Below are 20,209 nucleotides of genomic sequence, written 5' to 3'. Positions count from 1 at the left end.
GCCCAGGTCTGTATTCTTTATATTTGACATATTTTTTTCTTTTTTTGAGACAGAGTCTCGTTCAGTCATACAGGCTGGAGTGCAGTGGCACAATCTCGGCTCACTGCAGCCTCCACCTCCTGGGTTCACGTGATTCTAGTGCCTCAGCCTCCCGAGTAGCTGGGACTACAGGTGTGCACCACCATGCCTAGCTAATTTTTGTATTTTTAGTAGAGACGTGTTTTGCCATGTTGCCCAGGCTGATCTCGAACTCTCGGCCTCACGTTTTTCTAGTCTTACAGTTTTGATTGCTGTCCGCATAAGCAAAGTGGAGCTTTGAGTAATGAAATCATAATCCACCTGCCTTGGCCTCCTAAAGTGCTGGGATTATAGGCGTGAGCCATCGCACCTGGCCTGACACATCTTAACATTTGTGTGGGAAGCATTGACATAACCCTCATCCTTTGCTTAGTCAGATTTGGGAAGTGCTGGAAGCTTCTTGTCAAGTTTCTTGTTAGTGCCCAGATCAGTCATTCTGAAGCACCATATCCTATGTCTAATAGAAAACAGAAACAATCATGCTCGTGTGGACATCGTCTGTCAATATTTGAATCTCCTCAACTCTTCCTACGTCCGTAATAGTACTCAAATTTGACTTCAAATTACTCTACTTAGAGCTCTTATTATACTGGGTGCTAATGAAAATGTGCACATCCTTAACACGCTCTTTGCTGATGAAATATTTTGAACTCTAAATTCATCTGGCACTGACGGAGAGCATATGCCATCTCAGTTTGTGTGAGGGCTCAGCCAAGGGTTCTTCCTGGACTAGGAAATTAGTAGAAGCCACAGATGTACGCAGTCTGTGAGTCTCCATAATGGTGTGGAGGATATTTAATAGTGTCTGTTGTTGCAGGGAGAAGGTTTTGAGGCAGTGTAGACTTCATTGTGTTTCAGAATGATTATCTTTCCTGGAAGAACTTAACATTCTATCTCTGAATGCATTCTGAATGTGCTGAAATTTTTATTAAGAAATCAATATATTTCGACAAGAGCAGGAATCTGTAGACTTAGAGCAATGCAAAATACCATTTTAGGCATTTTTCTGATTTCATAAAACTCTAGGATCCCGGCTGATTGGCATGTTGTAGGCTCAGAGTATAGAAAAGACAACTACACAGCTCTATGTCAAATCAATCTAGATAGCTCTCATACCTGTTTATTTCAAATCAAGCTTAAAGTTACATGGTATTTAGTCTGCGTTCTTAGCTTGGGACTCTGATCAGCATACATAACTTTTGACATGTCATTTGTGTATTACACATAGAAATACACTGAGATATAAAGAGAATACTGTAATGGTAAACCAAGCCACTGAATAAATGTAATGCTTACTGAATTCTCACTCTGATGGTGTTATACAGGTTCACGGAGAACGTAGGATTGTTTAACCTAAATGTTTTGGGTGTTTCTAAGATCCAGGAGAGTATTTAAAAATCACTGACCTGTTTAGCAGAACAAGGAGTTATAAAAATGTAAGGCTCAAGTTTTCTTAGATATTGGAGAGATTATTAAATTAGCCATTCATGATCAATATTGGTGACTATGGTAGGTATTTACTACAGATCAAGTACTTTCCTAAGTGTTTAACAAATGTTAGTTAATTCATTTACTTTAACAATAACTCCTTAATCTTGCAAATACTATCATCCCCTTGTCTTCTGTTAGAATACTGATTTTGGAGTATGTCTTGGGTTTTCACTTCTGTTCTCATTGACCCAAGAGCCCATTATATTTTCGATGTTGGCAAACGTCCCCAGGGCAAAAAATGTGTTTTCTTCTTCCCTGGGTTCCAGCCTTCACTTTGATTTTGGCTCAATGATTCCTTGTTATCTTGTCTGCTCAGTATTTTAAAATTTTTCAAAAAACTGTCATCCATCATTTTTAGTTTTCTGTGGGAGAGTTGTCCAAATATACTAGCCTGCCCTATTTCCAAGAATGGAAATCAAACTTGCTTATTTTGTAGTTCACAAAAATGAGTACGGAGAGGCCAGTGACTTGCTCAGACCAGAGAACTGGTCAATGCAGAGTCCCTGCTGAAATCCAGCTCTTTATCCCAACTTCCAGTGCTGTGTTTTCTAAAGTTTGTCTAGTCTGTCTGACAGTTTTGGTCTTGCTGTCCACAAGAGCAAAGTGGCGCTTTGAGTATTCAGATTACAAGTTTAATGAATGTGGATAGGAAATCGCAGAAGGTAAGAATTACGTCTGAACATCTTTCCCCTAAATAGAGTGGTTGATCATAGTTCTGCCCAAACTGTTGTGTTTTGGCACTGATCCGTCAAATACTTTATTTATTTATTTTTTTGGAGACAGAGTCTCGCTCTGTCACCCACGCTGGAGTGCAGTGGCTCAATCTTGGCTCACTGCAACCTCCACCTCCCGGGTTCAAGCAATTCTCCTGCCTCAGCCTCCTGGGTAGCTGAGATTACCGGCGCCCACCACCAGGCCTGGCCAATTTTTGTATTTCAGTAGAGATGGGGTCTCACCATTTTGGCCAGGCTGGCCTCAAACTCCTGACCTCAACTGATCTGCCTGCCTCGGCATCTCAAAATGCTGGGATTACAGGCATGAGCCATTGCACTCGGCCAATATGTCAGACACTATAGAGGGGGCTCATGCAGAATGAATCATACAAGTTGAAAATTTGTGGATTTTCAGATTGCCTCCTAAAGCAGCCAGCAATCCCATGAAAGAGTTACTAAATCTATCTTAGTTTAGGGTAAAATAAGAAATTAGAAAAATCTTGAACAACTGAGCCCATTTCAGTCTTTTGGAACAGGAATTTCTATCGTCAACTTGCTTTCTTCCTTTCCTTTTGCCCAGAGTATTATCTTTCTCTGTCTTCTCCCATCTTGGAAAAAGGGTGGCAACAGAACAAGGGAGGGGCGAGAACTAAATAGATTCAGCAGCTTCATCCCAGGTAGTTTTTCATTTGTCTCTCTGTTGCCTTAATGGATTTCACACATCTTTTTCCTGTATATTGTTTAGTCTCACCTCCAGAGGTAAACGCTTCTCATACCACAATATTGTCTTACTTTTCACTTTCTGCTGTTTTAATTCATTTCAATAAAGAACTAATGAGCCCACCATTGTACAGAACCACACAAGATGTTATTTGTGTCAAGCATGCTTCTTTCCTATAATAAATGTATGTCACAGTTGGGTATGATATAAATATGTAGTTCTATAGCTGTATATATATTCACATGGTTATTTGGATAATAAATTCTACGTACTTGCTGAACTATCATATAAAGCCAGCCATACAAGTTTTATTTGGCCTACTGTTGATACTATGGGCTGCTATAGGACATTCTGTCCTCTGTGTTGGGAGCTCACAGATATTTTCTGTCTGGCTTAATACCAGGATTAGGTATGTTTCTCCTAAACACTGTGTGTGTATTTATCTGATGGTTATTGTCAATCTTGTTTCCCTCTCTGCTTTGTCTACTTAATAGCTTCTAAAATTTTGACCCACCTCTCGCAAATAGCCAGTCCTTCACTGTGTGCATTTTGATAAACTCATCATACCTCTGGCCTTATTGTTCTCCTACTTTTATTTTCCAGGCGCTTGATTCCTTCAAATATTGATTTCATATCTTTTGGGTTTTATGTGTTTCTGTAATCTTTTGTGGACACAAGAGTGGGTATAAACTCCCAAATAAATATATTCATTCTGCGTGGGGAGAAGTGACAGGAGGGAACATTCAGCTGGTTAGAGAGAGATGCGAAATTCTTACTGGGGAGCCTTTACAGCAGTGAGCAGAGCTTCAGCCTCCTTTTGTGTCTAAGCTCTGCTATTTCCTGATCCCTTGGGCAAATTTTCTAACCCATCTGAGCCTCAGTTTTCTGATATACAAAACCGGAATACTATTAAGGCATTTGAGAGTTTAGCGCAGTGTCTGACATACATTCAAGTCATACGTTCACCTCACTTCTTTGAAAGGTGAGGAATAGTTTAGGCAAAGTAGCAGTTACAAAACCATGGTGGTATAGAAGAACGTGCAGTGTCCTGGTACACTAGCAGGGGTAAGGAATGGCCAGGTGTAGGCCACGTGCAAGGTTTATATGAAAATGAGTCTGGACAAGAGCTTCTGGGATGCTTATGTGATGGAGGTGTATACTGAATGCTGCTGAAGCCAGCAACCCAGACAGGAATTTTAAGATAGGGAGTGAGGGAGGCTGCTGTTGATGGTGTGGGGCATGCATTTGTCTTGTGTTACAGTAGAGTAGTCCTGTGGCTTTCAAACTACTGTGTGCATAAAAGTTACCTGGGGACCTGTTAAAACAGTTTTCTCAGCCCCACTGCCAGAGTTCCAGACTGAGTAGATGTGAGATGGACCCTAAGAAGCCAATTTAAAAATGGGCATACAGGTGATTCAGGTGGCGGATGCGCTTTGAAATGTACTTGGTGGTGCACTGGAATAGTTATTGAGGAAATGCTAACTAAGGGGTAGGCCTGACAAAGTTCAAGGAGAGGGAAGATGGAAGAAAATGACTTCAAAGCAACATGTTTATATTCATTATGAATTACCATTGTGCATGCTATAGCTTTGTGTCTTCTGTGCATATGGATAAATGAGCACCAGTCCTATAGATTTTTGTCAAAGATGAACTATAATTAGAATTCATATGATTATTCTATTTGTTAGGTTTGGGACAGCTAGTGATTTGCCCTCATCCTTGAGATCCAGCAGGAGACCAAGGGAAGGGGAAGCCTGTTCAACAGAGAGCAATCAGAGAAAGAAAGGTGCAGCAGCGTGAGGTCAGGAAGTGGGAAACATGGAAATGGGAAAGGCTGGGAAAAGAGCAGTCAGATCCGATTGGTCAGGAATCTATTTGTGAAGGAACCCAGCCAGTATTTAACCTGCTTTGAAAAAACTAGACTTCCAGCATTTTTAATTAGTGGATTGCTCGCTTTTGAAATTGCCCAGTTGGGAATACTCAAGTTTTGATGTGTTTTATCTGCCTGCTAATTAGCAGGCTGCTTGGTTGACCATTACTTTTCCTTTTTTTCTGTGGACAGAAGATGCATATGAAGGTCTCTTGGTACATTCCAGCTCAAGTCTGGGTTAAAGTGCATAAGAAACGCTGTATATTTAGTAAGAGTTCTTACTAAATTATAAACAAATTTTAGTACATCTTTTCTCCAACTTCATTCCTTTTGCTGTAGCACAGGGCTTCTCAATCTCAACACAATTTTTATTTGGGGTCAGAACACTAAAAATATGTATATATTTTAGAGACGGGGTCTCAGTTGCATAGGTCGGAGTGCAGTGGCACAATCGTAGTTCACTGTAACGTTGAACTCCTGGGCTCAAGGGATCCTCCTGCGTCAGCCCCTGCAATTAGTTAGGACTACAGGCATGTTCCACCACACTTGGCTAATTTTAAAAATTTTTGTAGAGACAAAATCTTGCTATGTTTCCCAGGCTGGTCTCAAACTCCTGGCCTCAAGCAATCCTTCTGCTTCAGCCTCCCAACGTGCTGGTATCACAGGTGTGAGCTGCTGTGCCCTGCACAGGGTATTTCTTACTGTGGAGAGCTGTTTTGTGCATTTATGAGACACTTAGTAGCAACTCTTGGCCCCTGTGTGATCAGTGCCACTAGCACCACCCAAGTTGTGACAACCGAAAATGTCTCCTGAGTGGCTTTGCCAAATGTCACTTGGGATGCAGAAGCTCCACTGACCTGGCCGTAGTGTCCTCTTTCCTCCAAGTCTCTGCCTACTTTGCATGTTTAAAATCCTCTTTTAAAATTGAAAAGATAAAATGAGTCCAGACAATTTGAAATCTTGTGGTACTTTATAGGGATTCAAATCTGTTCCTCCATTACTTTTTGGCCAAATTCAAGAGGAGAAATCTCTCAAATGAATCCAAGCTGGCTGTTATAGGTGAAAAGAAAGTCAAGATGCGCCAGACTTTTGAAAGCTTGCAGTGGTTGAGAGATTTTGTTATTTATACACTTTTTATTTTGGCTGAAAATATTTGGTTTTTGTTTAAGAATTAAGAGAACCATGTAGGCTACAAAATTTATTTATGTGCGAATCCCAGAGGGTTGTAAGTAGCTTCTTTGTGTGCTTCAGTTCAACATATACAGGATAGGCCAGCATGCTGAGTTGTTAAACAGCAGATCTGGGGAAGGTTTTACACCTTTTCTCCAGGCTTGATGCAGTCCCGAGAGCTTTCTTGACATGCCTTGAAGCTCACAGTGCACTGATTTTAACTGTCCATAGGGGACATCTGTTTGCAGTTTGTGTTATCTTCTGAAGCACCAACTAAAAGGAAGTGAAATAATATTTGTCATTAGAAAAAAAGAGAGAGAGAAGTTAATTTAGTGGTAATAACTTAGTTGTTGTCGCTCTTCTATCTCTTAAGATATTCTGAAACACCGTGTACCCTACTGTATCCCAAAATAAATCAATTAATTATACTATGATTACTTCTGCTGATAATAAAATAGCAGTAATAATAAAAGGAATGACAGTAGAGCATTAAAAGAATAAACAGTATCACTGAAATGTTAGGAAACACAATAAATGGGATTGTATCTCCTGAACCATAGTTTCACGCTTCCTCCTCCACTTCTGTCAGAGTGTGTTTGTGATGGCCGTCTGTTATCAGCCGTGATCAAAATCATGTAACAGTGAAACTTTTTATACTTTTATGAAGGCCCTTTCATCAAAAATCTCACAGCCATTTCTAAATATAGAGCGACTGATCTTTAAAACACTTTTATGTTTTAAGCAATTAATATGGTAACTTAGCTGTTAGACTTTCCATCCTGCGTATTTGCCATTTGGAGCGTGGATGGAACATTTCGTAATCTACTCAGCATTGAAACTTCGCTGGTATCGAGTTTAGAATTCCAACTTTTCGACGGTTCATGTAGGTCTTTTCACCGTCATCTATCAAAACAAAACCTTGTTTTATAATGGAATAACCACATTCATTTCCACATATCAAAGCCCAGATTAAGGATTGCAGGCCAAGTGGTATGTCTAGTTAAACAAAAAAAAATTGAAAGACAGAGACAGTATTGTCTTAACCTAAAAAAGTTTTTATTTTAAGTCCTAATATCCCTGTAATGTGCTGGTGGAAATAGACTACCGAATACTTTCTCAGTCTCATTTTCTGTTGCATGTCTGGTGTCTCCTGTGATAAGCCTGGGCTGTGGAACAGAAAGGATCCAAGACCATTATGGCGAGGATGCTAAAGGTGTTAGTGTGGATATTTACCTTAATTTAACTTTTTTTGGATTAAAGCTGTGTTAGTGTATTTTAAAACTTATTTTATCCAAAAGATTGTAATAAAACTTTAAGTACAGTTTCACATCTATAAAAACTGAGACTGTCAAACACTGTGAAGGATAGAAGTAATTTTTATGTTCATACCTCTGGTTCCTGAGGGTCCAGTTCATTTCTGCTGTGAATTTAAATGAGTTAATTTAAGTAGATGGGTCAGAAGCCACTATCATCATGGTAGCCCTGTGCCTGGTTCTTAATTAAAGGCAACAGGAGATTAATTTGAAACATTAATTTAAAAGTGCATATACAAAAAGAAAAAATTACTGCAAGAAAGCCTAAAGAACTTTTCTCTTGTCCCTAGATGTAGAAGACAGAAGTAGCTCAGGGTCCTGGGGGAATGGAGGACATCCAAGCCCGTCCAGGGTAAGTATATCTAATCTTTTCTCCCACAACCAGACATCCCACATATGTAAATTGACAAACAGAAGGTGTGTTTCTCTCTCTGTTTCTCTCTCTCTCTTTCTCGCACGCGCGCACACACACACACACACAGAGGCATGGGCATGCACGTGCATACAAACACACACACATATATGTGCATACTAAGTTTAATGAGGATCAGCTGGACTTTGGAATTTTTTTCCCATTCTCTATTGAATGCTGTTATTCAATTTGACACCTGTTCCACTTCTGCTAACCAGAAGAAAATTCCTTCATTACATATTTGGTCTTTCTTTTGTCAGTTGTTGATCCATATTACACAATGCTATTTGTTGTAGATGGAAAAACTTTAAAAAAATTCCTAATATCCCTATAATGTATTGGTGTGAACAGACTACGGAATAATCCCAAAGATACAGTATGAGGTTCTGTCCTACCGGTATGATCTACGTACTGAATCTGAGTTGATTTCACTTTGTAGACATGTTATCATTCCACCAGTAGGGACTTTGATCACTAGTTGGATCATTCATGTATTTGCTCTCAAGTTTTTGCTATTCTTTTCCACAGTTTTCCTACATGCATTGGTTGTTTCTTGGGGTGTAATAGGAAGACCACGGAATAAGAGTTGGGTGGGTGGTTAGGCACTATGTATTTTTGTATGTATATGATCCTGGGCATGTCATTTCATCTCTTGCGTCCTCATTTTCCTATTTTGCAAAATGAGGAAGTAGAGCCAGAGGATCATCTATGTTTCTTCCAATTTAAATATTCATGATTTTGTATGAAATTTCTTTAACTGAATCATTGCTAGGCCCTCTAAAATCCATGTCCGCTTGTATGATGTACATATAATGCCCCAGATTAAAAGTACACTTAGTGTACATGGTAAAACCAACATCTCTTCCTCTCCCAACCAGCTATATATAGATGAAGCATTCTGCAGGGAGGGTAACATTTTACTGTAAATGTTCACACAAATTTGGGTTGGGGGAAGGTTCCATTTTGGGATAAGAGGCAGGGAAGGTAATCAAGCTGTCAAAATGAGGACATTCCAGCAAGTCAGAGTTAGACATTTCCACCTGTCCTTGGCATTGTGATCCTTAGTCTAGTGTTCAGGGTACAGCAGGATCTCTAAGCTTACCAGTAACTTTGTGAGCCCTTACACCAGCTGTCGCGCTTGACATTCTAATGCTTTATATGGATGGGTTGAGGAAATCTTTCCTCCTCCTCATGTTACAGTCTGCACTTGCAGAAATAAATCCATTCCCCTTGACAGCAAGTGGAGATCATAGAACTCCCCTCAATTGTTTAGTTCATCCAGATTTTCACAATTTCTTATGATTTCTCCATTCAGTACACATGGTACTTTTAATTGTGTTTCAGAAAACAAGGTCTGTTTAGAATCATCTTAATTTAGGATTAAAACTAACTAGCTTTTGGTTTTTGTTAGCTGTCCTGCCATTTTTCTCACGAATATATTGGTGAATAATTTCAAACCAATTTAGTGTAATTTATATTTTCTAAATCCAGAAGTTTGCATGAGACAAATCATTTGTGGCAGATTTATACCCAGGCAGACTTTCAAGGTCTCTCTTTTTTCATCCTAACATGGGGAGAGTGTCTACGTTCCAGCACTGTGCTGAGGATTAAATTAGATAATATATATTAAGCTTTTAGTACACTATCTAGGATGAGGACACTTAATAAGTGATAATTAGCATTATGCAATGCCTGGTATAGAATGAATGAGTGTACTATGATGGGTATTTACAATGTAGCCTCTTTTTATAGATCGACATGTTGGCAGAATTAGACTATAGTATCAGTCAAGTTAGTTGTTACACATGAGGAAAGGTGACTGAGAACGGGGTTGTTTTCCTTAAGGTGGAGGGGATGTGTCTTTTCCTAGTTCATGCAGCAGCCCCCTTTTTTTGTGTGTGGGCAGATTCTGCCCTTTGACTCACGTGCAACCGATACTTCTGAGTAAATTTGACTTAGACTTTATGGGCAGTTCCACCAGCTGAGCAGAATGACTTTCCCCCCTCTCTTTGGTCACTTTATGCAATTTAGTAGACTGAACGTTGAACCCTGTAGTATAGATGATTTTAACTTTTTTCTACCATGTAATCAAATTTCCCCATTAAAATTAAGTAACTGGACAGCTTAAAAACATTGTTTTAATTTTAAATTCCCCTTAAAACAATAAACTGATTGTAATAATGAAATATTTCTGTCAAAATTTGTCTTCTTTAAACTGGTTGTTTTTTTGTGACATACTTTGTCCAACTCCAGAAATGCTAATTTATGCTAATGTTTTGATGTTCATATCATAGTTAAATCCTAATATTCTTAACTTTCTTATGTGTTAATTACTTATGTGACATTCTAGTTATCTTACAACCACAATAGTAACTATAATAAAACATTGAAACTTCAGTATCCTATAATAAAACATTGAAACTTCAGTATCCTAACACCAAAAGTTATTGTTTGAATGGCTCTATCTGGTCTTTGAAAAGCAATTCATTGCATGCTATGCCTAATTTTCCCTTGTGGCACTATTTTGCTCTAATGTGGCCTTATTAAAATAATAATTTTTAACATACGCAAGATACTTTATAGGTGTCTGATGTTTTACATACACTATTTTATTTAATCATATCAACAACCCCATGCCGTTGATACCATTATTATTATTTCTAAGATTTCTCAGCTATTTTGAGGAAAAGTTGGACTTCGTAGACTCTAGAGCTTTCTTTTAGCCACTATACCTGTGAAGGTGCAGATTCCTTCTAGTGAAGTTCCAGCGAGGGAATAGTGGACTCCAGTTTTTTTAGGATGGGAGAAGTTTTGGTAGTGGGGCCATGTTTATGTGCTGTTTATTAATATAAAATAACAACTTACACTGTAATTTTATTTACAGAACTATGGAGATGGGACTCCCTATGACCACATGACCAGCAGGGACCTTGGGTCACATGACAATCTCTCTCCACCTTTTGTCAATTCCAGAATACAAAGTAAGACTCATTTTAAATTAACCTACACCTTTTGAATGCTTATGTTTTACTATAGAAGGTAAAACCATGTCCTAGACAGAGGTTCTGCTTTTAGAAATTTGGATATTTAGTCAGTTCACTTGTAATAATCTTAAATTGCAGAGAAGTATTGGCAGTCTGTGTTTGGTAATAGTATATCAAAGATTAAGTTTTACAACCCTATGGAATGAAATGCTTTTGGTGATACTGAATCTACGTGGACATTTTGTTTTCCTTAGACCTAAAGCACGGACCACAGTTTCAATGTTGCATCAGTAGTTTCTGAGTTAAGGTAGATGAAGTCTAAGTGGTGAATATTTAGAATAAAAATATCACTGGGCTTGTTGATTGGCAATGATATATAGTCAGTGTTAACTGTGATTTCTGCTAAAGGGTTTATGAAAATAAATGGTGTTAATGGGCTTAGTGTGCTTAAATCAGAGTAGTGCGTTCAAGTTGAATTGTAAAATCGGGTTGTGTATTTATCAAGGCGTGAACTTCAGTGCTAATGGCCTAGGCAGACCGCATCCTGCTTTACTAAAGCAAGTTACCTATTAGTTTGAGCTGTCTGTGAATCTCCAGCATGCCATTCATCCTGGCATCCTCAGCATGTTTTTCTGCTTTTGGCTACCCTGTAGGGACGTTTGTTTAACAGCAGTAACTTGAGCAGTGAAAAGATGATTCCTAATGTCTTAAAAGGTCCAATAGCTGGCTACTTTAGTTTTGATTGAAAAAATGATCTTTGTTCTAGTAAACATGAGTTTTTAACAATATTAGTAAATCTCTCAACCTGGCCAGATTCTCTTGAGAATCTGTCAATAAGTGAAGTTACATTTCTTGGTACAAGCTGTTGGACAACACCCAAGGAAAACACACAACGGTAATTATACTTTTCTGAGACCATAACTGCAAATGCTTCTAAAGAATGTCATGATTTTAAGCTTTGGAAGCTATACCGGTTACTTCAGGTCCTTGAATCTCGCATTCTTTGAAAAATCACTGTCAAATCCATCTAAATGGATTTCAGATATTTAACACAAAATAGTCAAAGCAGATAAATAGTAGCAACTTAGAGTTAATGGGTGACATCATATGTTCATGCCTTTGAGTGTCTTACCAACTTTGAGAACCACAAGGTTGGTTTTGGTCATAGGATGTTCTTATTTTTGTGTTATTTTTGCCTTCAAAGTAGTAAATTTCATATGTATGTTTTAACATTGTAACTAAAACAGGAATCCCAGTCCTTTATCAGTTGTTGATAGGAAGGTGCATTGTTTCTTGTTCTCAGGATATGTAGATACAGGTGACTAGATACATTTATCAACTTAGATTCTAAAAGGCAGCTTTTGACTCTTCAGTGTCAATAGTTATGATTTTATTTCCAGCACCTTTGCTTTTCTATTCATCTTCACACAACTGCTTAGAATAAAAGATTTATTTGAAAATAGAGTCTTGAGAAGTAGCACTTAAATAATATACTAACTTCCTTGGATCCTAAAATGATCCTCTAATGAGCTACAGTGAGAAAAATGAATAAATCAATACTCATAGTGAGAAGTTTATATTTTCTATGTGAAAAAAGTTTTAACTCTAAAGAACAACTTGATAAATTAATATTCCAGAATACACCAAGCAGTACAAACAGATTAAATGATTGTTCTATTCATGTTTCCTCATGGGCAACTGCTTTACAAATAAAATTAGTTTTTCAATCCAAATAGTATTTAAAATATAAGTGGCCTGACAGTCTAGAGCAGAGAGAGCGGATTCTTTTCACTTGGTTGTTGTTTAGGCTGCAAATCCATGTCAGCCTTGCTCTTTTATCCCGTCTGCCCTCCTTCCCATTAAACTCTTAAATATGGAGACCAAGACAGTCTCCTGCATTGTGATAGGAAATGCTACTATGTCCACGAGGCCCCCACCCACTGTTCCCAATGAAAGGACTTCTCTGTTAGATAAGCTGTCTGGTTTGAAACATGGCTCTTCATTGTTTACAAACTGCTACATTTTCCACCTCAAGCAGATTTTTGCACAGAAAAGAATTGTGCTTGGGCTAAATGGTTTATCTGACATTAACTGGCGCAGTGTCAGACTGGGGTCAGGGAAGTCGCCCTCAGAGCGAGAGGGCATGGCGCGGTATGCGAAAAAAAATGGAAAAGGGAGAAAAAGACATTGAAGCAAGTATGAAATACCTTACAGTTTTATTTAGAGAAGAACAATTTTTTTTTAAGAAAATTCACTCTGATGCTGCATTAAAAACTCTTCCCATCGCTGTAATTTCTCACATCCCAGACGCCTTCTTGATTGGCTTGCGTATCTGAAGGCTAGATTCGGGGAACAAAGATTCTCATTGATTTTGCCCAAGCTGCTGTTTGTTTAAAATGAAATCACTTTTCAGATGAGCCATATTTGGTATTATGTTACAGCTTTACAAAGAAAAGATAGATCACTTTCAAGAAATTAAGGACAATTAATTTACAAATGGTAATAAAAACAAAGTAAGATCTATTGGTGTAGGGGACAGTTTGAACTCCTAGCATATATGCTGTGTTCTGAACTGCACTTTGCGTCCAGACCCAGAGCCCATGTTGTGACCTTTGTGGACATTTTCTTTCTACCAAAAGAAGGTAGTAGACTTCAGTATAAGTGTTGGACAACACTCCAGTCTCCACTTTCAGAATCTTTAACTGGTTTTCGTTAAAAGTGCAAAGTATTTCTTTCTGTTTCAAAGACTTAATTCTACCGTGATGTCGCGTCAGGGTAAAAGCTATAGCATCAGAAATAAATCAGCCACTTTATTGGAGCAGATTCTCTATTGTCAAATCAATCAAGCCTGTGACTGAATTAGGCGTCTGCTACAGAAATAAGTGACACTAATTTTACAGGAAAGAGTTATTAACTGCAGATGACCTGATTTTTTTTTTTTCTTTTTTCTTTTTGGTAAACTGTTCATTTAGTAAGGTTTTATTTTATTGCAAAGAAAGAAAAAAGTACTGCACTACTCTTTCTCTTTGAGAGTGGATTGTTATTAATTATATATTTTGTTCTTTATGGCAGTATACAATTTTAGAGAAATGATAACAGGCATTGCTAGTATATTTGTTTATAAGCTCTTTTATGGTAACGAAACCCATTATTACAACTCTGAACTTCTTGATTTCACATGAATGGTTTTGCATTTTACAGATTTTTAAACATAATACTTCTATTTGGCACTGAAATTCCAAAACTCAGTTCATTTGTGTCTCTATTTCAAATTTATGCAAAGTGGGATGTAAGGTATAAGAGTAATAAAGTGTTTCAGCCTAGGCAACATGATGAAACCTCATCTCTACCAAAATTACAAAAACTTAGCCAGGCGTGGTGGCACGCATCTGTGGTCCCAACTACTTGGGAGGCCAAGGAAGGAGGATCTCTTGAGCTCAGGGGGCGAAGGTTGCAGTGGGCTGACATCATGCCATTGCACCCCAACCTGGGCAACAGAGTGAGATCCCATCTCAAAAGTAATAAAATGTTTGTGTTAATTAATTCTTTTAGAAATAAGCTTGTGTGTGTGGAAAAATAGCACTATTTGATAGTTTGTGAATCCCTAAAGTAAAATAACCAAAACACCCATGTGTGGTTATACATGCATGGACACACATGTACACCCACACACCCGATGTATGTATCGTGCTAGAAGAATTAATGACATTTCTTAGTTTATAAGATTGTTCTGTGTTTCTGTCTGTGATTATACTTGTCATACAGGGTTTTAGTGGTTGATATTTGTAAATCTGTTAAAGAAAAGCCTAACTAACAGAAACAGAAAGCAAGCGCCTACATTTTTAAAAAATAGGTGTGAATAGCCTTTCTGTTTGTTTTGATGTTGGCAGGGCTGAGAGATGTGAGTACTGACTGTCTGCATTGACCAATTCATATACTTTTACCTGACATTTACTAAGAACTCACTCATTGCTTTCATTGTGTAGATACATGCCAGGTTACATTTTGCCTTAGTTGAAATTCCATGCATTGTTTTATATCTGGAGAAAATAAATCATTTCTTCCTTATGATTGCCTATCATTATTAATGATTGTAATGTACACTGGACCTATTGGAAACTCATTCATTGCAGTTCTTAAACAATGTGATGAAACCTTCCTAGGTGGTCAGTTGGATAGTTTTCAGAGTATGCTAATGGTAGAAAGGGTCCATGAGTCTAACTCCTGTGTTTTTTAAGAGGGTTATTTATATGCTATAGAATAGTTTGAAAATCCTGGCGAGAAGTATATGGAAAGAATACGCACTTAAAAAAAGAAAACTTTTTTTTCCCTTTGTCAAGCACTAAACTTTTGCAGGTAATTGTCCAAATATTTTTACAATGGTAGACAATATATTTTCTAGCTAAAACTATTTGATCCAAGGAAGGAGCTAAGCATTCCATTTTCCTTTTATTATTCCAGAGCATCGATTGAAAACTGAGGATAAGTGAGCAAGTTGCCCCATAAAATTACATACATGGCATTTGTGACTGAAGGGTGTGAAAAGTGATACTTTTGTATACTTGGGATACTTTTGTATACTTGGCTACAGCTTAGTTCAGCATCAGGGGCTGTGCTTTCACATGGCCCATTTTGAATGGTTCAGTTTCCTTACTGTGGTATTTGGTACTAGTCCTACTCATGGTACTTTCTCAGAGCATTAAATAATTTACCACCATAGAGTAAATGGTTTCTAACCTAGCTCAGTGGAACATTTTACTGCTGGATTAGATTGAGGTTTCAGGCAGAACTGAAGAAAGCTGCTGGCTTACAGGATGACCTTTGAATCTCATCTGGGTTAGCGGTTGATATTTTGATTTGGTTACTGTGGTCATATTGTGACAGCTGCTAGCTCATTATAATTCGGTTCCACTGCTCCGTTTGCCTAGCAGGAATATTTAGGTTTGTATTACTTCAGAGTGTTTATGGCTACCCTGAGTTTAGCCCAGCATAAAGGTGAAGTGTTGTGAGTGTTTTCAAATCCCAGTGGCAGAAGCGGATGCCACAGTCTTCTTGTAAAACAGCAAATGTGAGTACATGCTAATACAGGGAGTTTTACTCTTCATTGTAAAACAGAGAATAAGCAATGAATCAGCTTTTACTAGGAAAACTGTTTTTGGAAGCCTTAATGTACAAAGGAAAAGCATGACTACAAAGAAATATAATTTTTCAAAGCATGAATGAGATGTTACCTGACTTCGTGGTCAGATATTTTGTTCTGTGCAGAAGTGTGAGTATTAGAAAATAGCAAAACCTGTAAAATAATGGCAATCATTTGATGTTTGAAAGTTCCAAAGGTCAAATAATCTTTAGTAACTTCATAAGAATAGAACTGTGAATATAGATGTCAGCTCTAGAAATTTTAGTTCGCTTTTTAAATGCAGCAGGCCTCTTTGCTAGTTCATTAGTTAGGGACATCTTGGTCTTTTTTTTTTTTTTTTTTAATGACGCTTTTCCGCTTGAGGTTATCTCAGTATGACGCTTTTCCGCTTGAGGTTATCTCAGTATCAGCTCTTAGGTATTAGACTTATAATGTGGCACAAGTAATTTCTGAGAGAAGAAATTATTAATTGTGGTCTTATTTGATTTTACTTTGGGAATTTTGATTTTTTAAATGTTAAATTTAAAATGTCCTGCTGAAATATTAACAAGTATGACTCGTTTGAGCCTCATCCTTGGTGTTATTAGCAATCCTGATTGTTGAGCTAAGGCTGGTAGTCAGGAGTCAGGAGAACTGAGTTTTTTTCTTCTACTTCTTCTATTCTTCTTCTCCTTCTTTTTCTTTTCTTTTTCTTTCTGTCTTTTTGTTTTTGTTTTTTTGAGATAGTCTCTCTCTGTTGCCCAGGCTGGAGTTCAGTAGGATGATCTCTGAAGCCTCAACTTCCTGGGCTCAGGTGAGCCTTCCACCTTAGCCTCCTGAGCAGCTGGGACTACAGCTGTGCACCACCACATCTGGCTAATTTTTGTATTTTTAGTAGGGACGGGGTTTTACCATGTTGGCTAGGCTGGTCTTGAACTCCTGACCTGAAGTGATCCGCCTGCTTCAGTCTCCCAAAGCGCTGGGATTACAGGCATGAGCCACCACGCCCAGTCAAGAATTGAGTTTTCTATTCTGTTTTGCTACAGCTGCCTTTGGGTCCTCTGGTCAGGTCGTTTTCACATCTTTAGATTGAGGGAGGAACAGCTCTTTAGGTGATCTCTGAGGTAGTTTTATCATCTAATGGTCCGTTGATCTTTCGGATACGTCATTTTATCCTTATACTATATTTTCTCTTTGGAGATGTTTTATTGTTGTTTCTCATCCATTCATCTCTATTTTATGAATACCTTCAAGTGACTTTGCCAGTGATGTGTTTTCCAAATGTAATTCTTTAAAGCCTAACTAAAATAGATATTCCTTTTACAGCTCAGCTGATTCCAGATCTATAGCTAAGGAATTGGATTGGTTGGGGATAATAAAATAATAACTCATTAAGTTGAGTCACCAGGAGAAAAGTGCTGTGCATAGATCAGTATTTGGCATAGAGGTTGTAGGACCTCAATAAATGACTGTCGAGTGAATCAGGGAATTGGATAGATAAGGTTTAAACGTTGAATGAAAAGCCCATACATTAAAGTTAGGCCTATACCTTACTGTACCAAGAAGACGACCCTAAACCAGAGCCAGTCATATAGAAATTCATGTTTTATTCTATAGGACTATATCCTTGACTGGACAACATATTCTGCCAAAATAGGAAACGGACCATATTACAATGTGGCCAATTTCAGTTTTCAGTACACCACAGATTATTTTATGTATAAGCAGAAATAAGTAAAATCAATAATATTTTAGGTCGAGCACAGTGGCTCATGCCTGTAATCCCAGCACTTTGGGAGGCCAAGATGGAAGGATTGCTTGAACCCAAGTGTTTGAGACCAGCCTGGGCAATATAGCAAGATCCTGTCTCTATAGATAATAAAAAAATTAGCCGGGTGTGGTTTTATGCACTAGTGGTCCCAGCCATTGAGAAGGCTGAGGTGGAAGGACTGCTGGAGCCTGGGAGGTTGAGATCACCACAGTGAGCTGAGATTGTGCCACTATTTTCCAGCCTGGGTGACAGAGGGAGACCCCATTGCTAATAATAATAATTATTATTATAATTATAATAAATAATTTGAAAGGCCATTGAAAAAAGTTGTGTTTCTGGTATTCAGCTAAGATAACTGATTTCCCGTTGTCCAGTTGGAGTACATTTCCATCCTTTCTCATTGGTCTTGTTTCCTTTCTAGCCTACTCTATGATATAGCACGGTTAATGCTGTGATCCTCAAACACGTTTAGAGTCAGACTAGGTTTACTAAACCAGGTCTTATAACATTTAGAAGAATTTCTAACCAGAAAAATGTTACTTGAAAACTATGGCCAACAGAGATGTATAGACCTTCTAAATACCTGGGGAAGATGTCTCACATAGAAAGTTATTGACCCAAACAGAAGATAAATCATTTAAGCTTCACATAAAAGTAAAAAGCAGTTTGCATCAGGTAGGAATGCTTTTGCTTCGAAGTAATGGAAAATGTGACTAATGGTAGCTTAAGAATCATTTTTCTCATTCTAGAAGTCTGGTGGTAGGCCCCTGCTGGAAGTGGTTTGCAGCTCAGTGATGTGAGGGCTGATGGCTCTGTGATTCTTTTGTTCTTCCCCTCATTGTCTCAAGATGGGGGTCACAGCTTCTGGTGTCTTCAGGTTTGATGCAGACAGAAGGGGAAGGGTGAGTGGAGCAGTGTCTCCCAACCACACTGCTTCCCTATAATACAGCCCATCTCCAGTTGCAGAGGTTGGGGCAGGGCTGGGAATGCAGCCTGGGAAATAGACAGGAGAGAAGGGAGTCAGGGATTCATACTGGGCTTACTAACTTGCAGTGTTCAGTTCACACTTTAATTTTTTTAAGAGAAAAATACATAATTTTCTATTTAATAATTTTGAAAATTAAGAACAAAGCCCTAACTTTCATGTAATAAAAAACATATAAAAAGATGTCTCAACTGTAATTTCCAGTCAGCAAATTAGAGAGGAAGATGGAGGAGGAAAAAAGATATTGTAGAGAGGAAGGTGGAGAAAGTCCAGGCATGATGTCTTGCATGGGAAGGAGTGTGAGGCCTGCTGTTTGCCTCTCACCTTCAAGGCCTGTGCCTTCATTGTCCTAAGCCTTTGAGCAAGGCAGCAACCAGCCAAAGCCAGCTCTCCTTACCTCTGCTTTCCCCAGAACCTTCTCTTTTAGGTCACTGGCTTGACTTCCTGCCAGCCTGTCCAGGGCACCCTTGTTACGCAATAGGCCTGTAGCTCCAGTCACCACCCTTTTCTCCAGTCCCCTGGGTGGTCTTTGGCAGAGCCAAAGGCCAGGCTTTACTCCCAGTGCCTCCTACTGCACCCATCCAGAGCAGGCCTGGCACCCTGGAGCACATCCCTGGGACATGCTGCTACAAGCGACAGACAGAGATCTTTCTCCTGGACCATTGTCCAAACAGTTTCCAGGGAACTTACCTCCAGCAACCTGCCATGTCACCGTGAAACACTCAGACAAGAATACCTACTGCCTGGGGGAGAAAACCCTCTACTTTCTTTTAATATGTAGACAATTGCAGTTGTTGATTTTTAATGTGAGGATTAGGTACAGCCAAAAGACATTTAGTTTTAGACAACATGCCACGACTGGATGAAATTGTGAGAGTTGGATCCATCTTTTGTCCAGAAGTTTCCCAACTCTATTGAACAGTCTCATGCCATGAATCAGACACATTGAAACAGAGGCACGGGGAAGGACCATCTATCATTAAAGGTAACCAGGATGTGAAATAAACAGTGCTGCTTTTATTTAGTAGAAAAAGTTTTTCTCTAGGTTTTTTATTTTTATTTATTTTCATGTTTTTATTTACATACTTTCTTTTTAGACACAGAGTCTCACTCTGTCACCCAGGCTGGAGTACAGTGACATGATTATAGCTCACTGCATCTTCAAACACCTAGGCTCAAGTGATCCTCCTGCTTTAGCCTCCCAAAGTTCTGGGATTACAGGTGTGAGCCACTGGGCCCCGCCAATTCTCTAAGCCTTTCCTTGGGAAAATACTTTATTTGAATTTTGCGTAAGCCCTGTACTTAAAATGTGTCTGTGACAATATTAACCAGTACCCTACTTCTTGACTGGATCTTGGGCGGCGGGGGTGCAATTAAATACTTTGCATTTCTCAAACCTCTCATTACTCCATGGCCCAGGAGAATAACATCAGTATAGTTACAGTGAACCTCACATCCTTGAAAGTTATGTGTCCTTCTTAAGTGCTGTATTCATCCTCAATAAAAATAAGACTGCTTTCTTTGTTCATATTATACATTCTTAGAACCAAAGAAGCAAAGGAGCTGTGTTGAGCACTGCACG

General features: G+C 38.6%; 1 protein-coding gene across 21 annotated transcripts in view; it reads left to right on the top strand.

Moving 5' to 3' along the window:
- The window catches only part of TCF4 (transcription factor 4), a 366,024-nt gene that overhangs the window by 117,591 nt on the left and 228,224 nt on the right, over window positions 1-20,209 (top strand). For all 21 annotated transcript variants that reach the window (XM_021930149.2, XM_021930143.2, XM_021930171.2 and 18 more), the window contains 2 exons: window positions 7,647-7,708; window positions 10,653-10,749. In XM_021930149.2, coding sequence (XP_021785841.1) covers window positions 7,647-7,708; window positions 10,653-10,749 — 159 coding nt within the window. The remainder of the gene's footprint in view (window positions 1-7,646; window positions 7,709-10,652; window positions 10,750-20,209) is intronic.

This window comes from Papio anubis, chromosome 19 (genome assembly GCF_008728515.1).
Source record: "Papio anubis isolate 15944 chromosome 19, Panubis1.0, whole genome shotgun sequence".
In the NCBI taxonomy this organism is placed as follows: Eukaryota; Metazoa; Chordata; class Mammalia; order Primates; family Cercopithecidae; genus Papio; species Papio anubis.
The sequence above is the reverse complement of the archived record's forward strand: the minus strand, read 5'-3'. Positions and strand labels throughout refer to the sequence as shown.